We start from the raw sequence: 9,649 nt of genomic DNA on the forward strand, positions 1-9,649 counted from the left end.
CTATAACTTGGAGGTCATCCCTGGTTTTCCCTCAGTGTCTTCACACTGGCTTTCTGTTCTTCATCAAGTCTTGTTCATATTCCTCCAAAGTAGATCTCAGAGCGGTCCTCTGCTCCACTGCCCTTGCTTCACCCTGGCCCCAGCTTCTGCCATGCTTCCCCGGACTTCTGCAGCAGCTCCTACTGTTCCCACACAACCATGCTTTCTTTACCATAGCCCATCATCCTCACAGGAGCCAGAGAGACCTTATAGTGTAAACCAGATCATGGCCCTCCACTTCTTAGAATTCCTCCATCGCATTTCATTGAACTTGGAATAAAATTGAAAGTCCTGCTGCCCGTGAGGTCCTACATGCTCCGGCCTCCATCTGACCTTCTCTGCCATCTCACCTGGAGCCACACGGTCACATATCACACCTCTGTGTCTTCTCTCTTTCTTTAATGGACCAGCCATTCTTCGTACTTCCTGTCCCTTTCACTCTTTGCATGGCTGGTCCCTTTTCATTCTTATGGCTCTTCCCCAAGAGGCCATCCGTGCCCTCTCCAGAGAGGTGTTGATTGGGAGAGAAAGAACAGCCCACTTATTCAAGGGCCACAAGAAAAGGAAGAGGGTATAGGTAGGGGAGGAGAGGGTAGCAGGATCTACCGCTGTGGCCCTCACTCAGGAGGCCCTGTGGGAAGTGTGGAAGGAGAGAGCACCACAGCACAGGAAGGGAGCTGCTGGGCTGCAGAGCTGCAGAGAAGCAAGCAGGCCTGCCTCAGGCAGACCTCAGCCCTGCCCCTTGAGTGACCTCCCTCCCCTTCCTTGACCTGCCCAGCCCAGCCTATTTTCTGCTTTTTCATTTTCTTGCAGTTTATCTAGATTGTCAGGGCAAGCTTGTGCTTTGCTCTGGCCTTGGGAGTCTGTCCCAGGGGAAAGTACAACTTGTTGGGAGATCGGGAGGAAGGGCCTAGTGCTGCCTGACTGCCCTCAGGAGCCAGCTTTTTTTGATCATTCATGGAAGCACTGAGATTTAATGATCAGGGGGGAAGGCTTCCGGGTTCCCAGGCTCTCTGGTACCTCTCTGCTCCCAGATCAGCCAGAGGTGGCCGAGGAGGGAAGAAGCCAGGCTGCTGCAGGGGTAGAGGATGGGGAAACTTCTTGTCCCACTCCAGGCATGTGCCCTGCCTCCCAGATGGGGCCTGGTGGGGCAGCTTTCCCTAACCCTGACCTGTTTTCCTCCCTGATTTACCAGAGCAGCCTGGGAGCATCCTGGACCCCGAGTGTGCCTCCTGCAAAAGAGTGTTTTCTCCCTACTTCAAAAAGGAGCCCGTGTACCAGCTTCCCTGTGGCCACCTCCTGTGCCGGCCCTGCCTGGGTGAGAAGCAGCGCTCCCTGTCCATGACGTGCTCAGCCTGCCAGCGGCCAGTCGCCAGCCAGGATGTGCTGCGGGTCCACTTCTGAGTGACTGGTCTCAACCTGAGAAGACCCATTGCTGGGCGGAACAGGAGTGTGGGGGGGGGTCATAGCTCCCCTGAGGTCTGGCTGGGGTCACAGGTCCCCAGAGAGGCCTCTCCTTTCCCAAGGGCTTTCCTGTTATCGCCTCCCACAGTGCAGCACAGGCCTGGAGTGCGGGCTCGGGGAGGGTCACTCCACTGCTACGCCAGTGGCAACAGGATAACAAAGCCATAGTTTGGGCTGGGAAGGATGGGGTAGATGCCCCTGCCCTCCTGTATCTCCCCGACACCCTCCTACCAGAGCCCTGCGCCTGCTAGAGCCAGCCCCACCCTGGTTATCTGCATTCACCACCCCCTCCCCGCCCCGCAGGGTGGATGTGCGTGGAGCACAATAGACTGTGGCTCAGGGTCTCAGAGCCTCCACCTTCAGTGTCATCCAAAAGTGGACCACGGCAGGGGTCTGTGAAGTGAATGACTCAGCCCCCTACTGGCCGACTACGCTGAGCCTTAATAAAGTGATGATTGACGTCTGCTGTGGGCTTCCTCCTGGTAGATTACTGGCCTGTGTCGTCATACTCCTGTTCCCCACCTGCACTCACACAAAGTGGGACTGTCACAGGCAGCTGTGAGCAGTCACCTAATCAGGCTATACAATTCAGGTCAATGGCCTAAAGGGACAAGAGGTTGTATTTTCAGATGTGTGGTGAGGGTTTGCAGGTGGGCGTGCACAGGTGGAGAGGGTTGAATGCCCTCCCTGGGGCTGGCTGCCAGTGCGAACTCAGCTGCCTGGTAGCAGAGCTGGCTGCTGCCCTCGGGAGGAAGGCAACTTTCCTGCCTGAGACCTATTTCCAGAAAACTCTTTGTATATAAGCTGCATTTCTTGTTCCATTCAAAACTTGGTTTAATGGGGTCTCAGAGAGAAACTGTATATTCCTACAACTGTTACGGAATAGCTTCTAGTCACTAGAAGAACGTCAGTGAGAAGCTACACTGTGCTTTTCCCTCTTACCTTCTGAGGATGTCTGGGAAGGCGCAGCCCAGAGAGGTTCATGTTTTATCCTTGAGATTCTGTTGTAGGCCCTGTGGACAGGCCGTGGGAGCCCTCTAGCCACGCAGGGCTCTGGGCTGCCTGCTCTCCCTCCCTCCCTGCCCATGGGCCTGCTGCCTTGCTCCTGATGGGGAACTTTGGGCATGGAGGCCGGCGTTCACACTGTTTTCCATGCTTTACACATGGGGCAGAGAGAACTACAGTCCATATACTGACTGAGGAAGGGAGTAGCTAATTAAAAATTCGGATTCTTGAACTCCAGTCCAAACCCAAGAATTTAGAGATCTGGGTTGAGGTTTGGGAATCTACATTTCTGAGAGTTCCTCTGGGATTCCTATGCCCTAAAGGTGGCAGAATCCTTCCCTCTGCCTCCTGGTGGCACTTCCCTTGACGCAGCCTGACATGAGACCAGGGTCTGCACTGGAAGGCTTTCCTCTTGGCTGGCAAGGCTCCCGTGTGCCCTTTGGCTTTAAATGTCTGGGCCATTTTAGATTCTTGCCTTACCCTCCTCGAGTGCTCGTGTTCTAAGAAGAGTCCCAGCATTTGTAGCAAAAGCACTGCTGGTGGGGGCAGGGGGACGATTCCTACCCTCAGCCTGTCACAGTCTCAGGGCAACAGTCTAGTTCCCACAAGCAGGTTGGCAGCCTCAGGGAGCCCCTCTCTCTGGGAGTTGTCCTGTCTGCCCCACCCCTGGGAGCCAGAGGAAGCCACCAGCATGGAGTCAGCATGAAGCGTGCCCAGATGAGGGCAAGCTACCTCCTCTCCTGCTGAGGGCTCGGTGGGAAACTGGGCATGAAAGCCACTGGGGTGGGACAGTTCCTGTCCTCCAACCACATGGAGCCACACCCACATCCGTGGAGATACATCCATTTTCTCTCATTTTAAAGAGCCCCCGCCCCCCCCACCCGGCCCCAAAGGAAGTGGTTGTTTTAAACACTCTTGCTAGAAACACGCTAAGCATTTCTGGGCTCAGTTTCTCTCCCGTAAAAAATAGGAATAACATTTTTCTTGCTGCCAAGTAGGCTCAGAAACATTTTATTTCTAACCAGTAAATACATGGGCTCCATCGACTGAGAGACTCGGGACGCAAAGCCTTGACATGACCCACTGAGCGCTTGCCCCACCACAGGTTCTTTGGGCCACACGTCTTTTCCCTTTTCTCTCTCATTTACTCATCACGAAGCCTGTTCAGGGCGTGCAGCTCCAGGCCGTCGAGAGCAGGAGGCTGGGCTGTGGCACCTGAGATTTTGCGACACAGGACCCCAGTGCTCATCTCCAAGGTGCAGAGTGAGACCTTGCCCGTGTCCTGACCATCGTCTCTGTGGGGCGAAGGTCCCAGCCCTTGACCCCTCTCTGCCCTCATTCGCAGGGGCTGGGCCGTGCTCTCCGTCATGCTCTCTGCTGTCGCCCTCCAGCCCCGGAGCAGGCGGATGGGAAGGCCGCTCAGCAGTAGTCCTAAAGGTAGAAGAAGTAGAAGAACCAAATCGCCAGGAAGAAGACGAGAAGCTGCTCAGTGCTCACAGAGTATTGCACTGCCCGGCAGCGGGGCCGCAGGACCCTGCAGCACCTGGGCCCTGGGGTAGAGTAGGTTGCTGCATCTCCATGCCTGCCCTGCTTTCTCCTGTAGGTCTCCAGCTTGAGGCTGCTCAGCGGCTGGGTGCTTTTCCATACCCCAGGAACCGGTCCTCTGCCGCCTGGGTTTTGTAAGTAGGTCTGCAGACAAAGAGACCTGCCCCTGGAAAAAACCACCTGCCAGGCTACTGCTCACCTCCCGCCTGCAGTATTGTGATGCTGGGCTGGCTGCCATTGTGATGGCCACTGGGTGGGGCAGGGCTGCCTCAAGCTGGCCCCTCTGCACGCTGTCAGCTTCCTGTCCAGCCCTCTCCACAGCCCACTCTAGCCTACTGACCTCTCAACCTGCTTGGACAGGTAGGATCTTTCCTTCCAGTTTTAGGAAGGAGAGTGGATGGGTTGGGAATTACCAAGGATGCACTGTCAGGTACAGTAACCAGTAGCCACATGTGGCTATTTAAATTAGTTAAAAGTAAAAAAAATTAAAAACTCAGTATCTCAGTCACACCAGCCACATTTCAAGTCCTTACTATTCATATGTGCTAGTGGCTATTCTATTGGATAGCACAGATATAGAACATTTCTGCCATCAGAGCAAGTTCTGTTGGACAGTGCTGGACCAAAGTAGGAACTTGTGCGACTGGCCCTCGGTGCGGCCCTTTGCTCTTATGAACCTTCCCATGAAGGGGCCAACTGCGTCCAGAGAACGGGCCCAGGAACAAATCGTTTACATGTACATAACTTTGCATGTATTACCAAGGAGATTACAGAGACTTTGAAGGCCATATGTATTAAAAAAAAAAAAAAAAAACCCTTTGCCATTCAAAAGTTAAAAAAAAGTTTCTATGTATTGAGTGCACTGTTCTGGGCATCATGCTCTGTGCTTTATATGTATTATCTCATTTAATACTCACAACTCTTGGAGAAAAGAGGAAGCCAAGGCTCAGTTCCATGAAGAGCTCATCTGACTGGCTCCAGGGCCACCAACTCCTAACTCCTGAGATGCTCTCTAGGTAGCAGAGGGTGGCAAGGAGCTACCTCGATTCCCTCCTACAGGGATGGCCTGGATATTGTCACCGCAGGGCCTCTGTGGATCCCTCCATGCAACTGGGACTTTGTGCAGGGCACAGGGGCACTGCTAGCACTGACCTAGAGTCCAAGCTCAGCTGGTACTCCCAGAACCAGAGGCACAAAAAAGGCAATAGAATAACTCATGACCAAGTTTTAGAAAATTCTACATTATTACACCTCTAGGCACAAAAATAAAAGATGTTTCCTTAAGAAAGGCTCAGCGGAGTTAACTTCATGTAAATGGATACATCTCCTGGTTGAAATGTCAATGGAAAAGTATCTGTGTGCTCTTGGGCAGACTTTGGCCCAAAGCAGTGAGTGCTAGGATCCTATCAGAAGTGGCTGCCGTTAACGCAGATAGTGATCCCAGCTGTGTGATGAGTATGGCTGAAGGAGATCCAGTTTGAAAAGGAAACTGGGTGTTGAGAAACAATAACCAAATGTGCCCTGTGTGGTCCTGGGGGGCGGGGGCCGCGGAGAGGACAGCATGAGGGATGGACAGAATGGAGAGGGGTCCCAGGAAGATGTCAAGAAACAGGCAAGAGCAGGGAGGAAGGGGGTGCTGCTGGCACTCTCTAAACCCATAAACAGAAGTAGAGAATCGGTGGAGGAGACAGACACAGGCAGGCCTCCCCCTCCCACAATTGCTGATACCTTCCCCTTGGGCCCAGGGCCTAGACATCAACTGTGACTCAGCTGATTTGAAATGCACCCCCATGGCTCATTAATTAGGAAGCCTGTAATTAGCCTGTCTCAGAAACCAGGATCCTCCAGAGAGAGCCCCTCTCACCTGCCTTCCTCTCTCTCTCACCCAAAGGATGAGATCAGGCTGGGGGGGATCCGGCCGCTGGGAATGAGGAGGGGCCGGGAGCACGAACACAAGGGGAAATGAGATGCCGGGGCACGCGCTCATGCATGAGGTGGCCTTGGTAAATTGACCTTCTATAATGAGATGACGGAAATGATGGTAAGCGCCTCCAACCCTGAAAGTTTCCTCATTTAAGAACCCCAGGGGCAGGAGGGGGCACAGCCTGCCTGTGCCTGCTTGAGTTTGGTCTGTATAATGCCATGTGGTTCAGTCTTGGAGTGATCTGGAGCAAAAGGAACACAGATTCAGCAACATGCCATTTCACACCGAGATGTTACTCAGCAACACTTCGTAAAATTCTTCTTTGGTCCTCCCATCCACTTCCCACACCTCTCCCATACCTCTTTGTAACACCTCTTAGAAAAATCTATTCAAACTTTAGTCTTCATCCTTTCCTCACTGACCACTGTGACTATTTTAAGGGATTGTGCCAATCATTTGACACTCCTTCCATCCAAAGTGTCACTCTGTTCCTTCTCTTGACTCTGGACGGGCTTCTGGTGGCTTCGACACATCCAGTGTGACAACAGTAACCATATATGATTTCTAAGACTACCATAAAGTCCTACGTCACTTCTGACTCATTCGTTGACTCTCTCTCGAAGCCCTGAACCACCACTCAGGAAGTCCAACTATCTCTAGGCCACCGAGCTGTGAAAAGCCACACAGGCCACAGTAGGCAGGAGCTCCAGGCAGCAGTCCCAGCTGAGCCCAGGCTTTGGGTCATCCCAGACCAGGCGCCCAGGAATGTGAATGAGAAGTCTCCAGATGATTCCAGTTCCCAACCATTCACTATTTCCAGTGGAGGCCCCAGACATTGTGGGGCAGAGAAAAGGTGTCCTTGCTGTGCCCTATTTGGACTCCTGACCTTCAGAATCCATGAACAGAATAAAATGTTTTGAGCACTGCATTTTGGAGTGGTTTGTTACACCACAGTAATAACTGGAACAATCACAAAATCCTAGACAATTGCTGCTGGGGGAGTTAGGTGGAGGATCCGGGAGGGCAAAGTCAGAATCCTTAGAGAGAGGTGGGGCAAGTCAGAAAATGCTCTTATGCTAATACTTTGTATCCTGACAAATGTCTAACTACAGGCAGTCAGCACAGATGGAGAAACGGGCTCACTGGGAGTGGCCAGCACACTACCTTGGTCATTTATTAAAGAGCAAATGTGGGGCCCATTGCAGGTCCTGGGGACACATTGATTAAAAGAACTCTGTCTAGTAGGCCAGAGAGACAGGCAATAAAGCATTTCTAGGGTACCACACAAACCTTCAGGAGATCGGTTCTAAGGTTAGGGGTAGGGGCAGGAAAGATGAGACTCTGGTTCTGATTTCAGAAAAATATCACAGTGGATTTTTGGGAGGAGGGATTAGTTCTACAGCATCCATTGCCCCTTCCCTATAATATTACCCTGATTTTCTTTCTCCACTGGCTCCATTCTGAGGGAGCGTTAGTCAAATGCCTAAGCTAAGCCACATAGCCACCCTTCCTTGGAGTGGGAGTCTGAGAGGGACAGGCTAACGGCACTTGAAGCCATCCCTAGAATGGATGCTGTTGATGCTGTGTCCCTCTTGCCCCAGATGCTGTGGGTGTTATTGCTAATGGCTATGGCTAGCCTGTCTCCGGAGACTTGCCCTCAGCCTATGGGAGCCACCTCCCCGAGAAGATGCCCAGAGGTTTCCTCTCCCCGACCTTCTTGACCAATAACAGTAATACACAAATATTTTTAAAATCCACACTCTTTGCCTTATAGTAGGGCAACATAGTGGTGCCCCTCGCACTCTGGAGCTCTGTAGGGTCAGGCCGAGGCTAGACTCCAGCTGAACCCCCATTTTTGCCTGGCTTCTTCCCCGGCTCATCCAGCGTCCCTCCCTCCTGACAGTTTTTTTTCACAAAGCATGGCTACAGGACTCCCCATCTCAGGTGCGGCTTCTGGGGGATCTGACACATCCATTTCATGAGACTTCCCGGGTTCCTGTGTCATGGCCTCTAGAACCACAATCTCCAAGCCTGGTTCTCTAGCCTTCTCCTAAATTATGAGCTTTCAATTGCCTTCTAGTAAATTCCTTCTGCTCCAAATTTCCAAAACTTGTTATGGAACACAGAACCAGGAACAGAGGGAGAGCTGGCAACAAACTCTCAGGAACATGAGCGTGTAGGATTGCCCAGGAAGAGCCAGAGGCAGTGGAACTATGTTCATAACCTGGTTTGGACCCCGTGTCCTATGGCAGGTGAGAATGAAGCCGCTGAGTCATTGGAGCCATGTGCCTGTCAAGCACACGGTTCTGGCAGACTCAAGGACCCGTAATGCCTAATACCCAGACAAGAGAGGCCCTGACCCCAGGCCTTAGCAGCGGTCCCCAGCCTTTTTGGCACCAGGGACCAGTGCTCCTATAAGCACCTAATGCCTGACGATCTGAGGTGGAGCTGAGGCGGTGATACTGGGGAATGGCTGCAAATACAGAAGAAGCTTCGCTCACCAACCTGCCGCTCACCTCCTGCTGTGCGGCCCTGGTTCTAGCAGTCCATGGACCAGTACCGGTGGAAAGGGGAGGCAGTGCGTGAAGTGCACCGGCAGAGCCTAAACCTGCAGCCCGGATGTCCACATATGTGCATGTCCGTTGGGATGGGGGACAGAACAAAGCCGTAGGGAGAAGCCAGCTCCTCCAAGCTGCCAACTCCTGCTACAGAACTCCAAAGAGCATGAGAATTCCAAACTTGAACCTGAGCTTCAGGTCATCATAAACATTTATTTGACAAAGTAAGAGGAGAGAACATGTTTTAACATTTTGTTAGCTTGACTTACACCTTCTAAACATTTTGTCATATTTCATCCCAGGTCTCACACAGGTGAGGCTGATACTTTTAACTTCCTCGTTAACAGAACAGAACCCCATTTTGGCAGGGTCTTGTGAGCATAGCCAGCCCTGGGGGTGAACCTCGGCCAGCCTAACCCATGGGGCACACAGCTAGGTTCTGGCTCAACCTAGAAGGGCTTGGGAGTGGGGTCCCTGGGCAAGTTTCTCCCCCTCTGAGAAGGGAGAGGCTCAGAGGAGGGGACTCATTTTGTGGCTGCAGCTTTGCCATGAGGAGAGATACCCAGACTTGTAGAAGGTGCCAGAAGGGAATAAGGAAGCTCCAGGATGACATCCATGAATATGGAGCCAGGCTCAGGATCACCAGTCTCTACCCTTGAAGCCTAGTTAGTATATATACGTCCTGCAGTTTAGTCACTGTCAGTTGATTTTGATTAGAGTGGTGAAGAGCCCTGACTCCAGCCTCTTAAAATCTCAGGTCTGCTGTTTATTACCTGTGTGACCTTGAGTAAGTTATTCCACCTCTTTGTCCCTGAGTTTCTCATCTGCAAATGAGGATTAAGAAATACTTCCTTTCTCTCAAGATTTCATGAGGATTTCAAGGAGGAAGTGTATGCAAATATCTTTGCACGGTGCTGGCACTTCTCAGTGCAATGGAAATTTTTGCTGTTGCTTATGGTTTCACATGCTCTATAGCCTGTGCGTCCTGCGTTAGGTCCCCACTGCACGGGCGCGGGCACACACACACACACACACACACACACACACACGCTGGGATCTTGCTCTTTCACACCTTCGTACACACAAGCTATTTAATCTGTCAGGTGTGCTCTCC

General features: G+C 52.1%; 1 protein-coding gene across 1 annotated transcript in view; it reads left to right on the plus strand.

The window, feature by feature from the left end:
* The window catches only part of UBOX5 (U-box domain containing 5), a 31,058-nt gene extending 29,089 nt beyond the window's left edge, over window positions 1-1,969 (plus strand). The window contains 1 exon segment of the mRNA XM_015597133.2: window positions 1,235-1,969. Coding sequence (XP_015452619.1) covers window positions 1,235-1,443 — 209 coding nt within the window. The 3' untranslated portion in view covers window positions 1,444-1,969.
* Window positions 1,970-9,649: the final 7,680 nt, after the last annotated feature.

The sequence above is a fragment of the Pteropus alecto genome, unplaced genomic scaffold, assembly GCF_000325575.1.
Source record: "Pteropus alecto unplaced genomic scaffold, ASM32557v1 scaffold45, whole genome shotgun sequence".
NCBI lineage: Eukaryota > Metazoa > Chordata > Mammalia > Chiroptera > Pteropodidae > Pteropus > Pteropus alecto.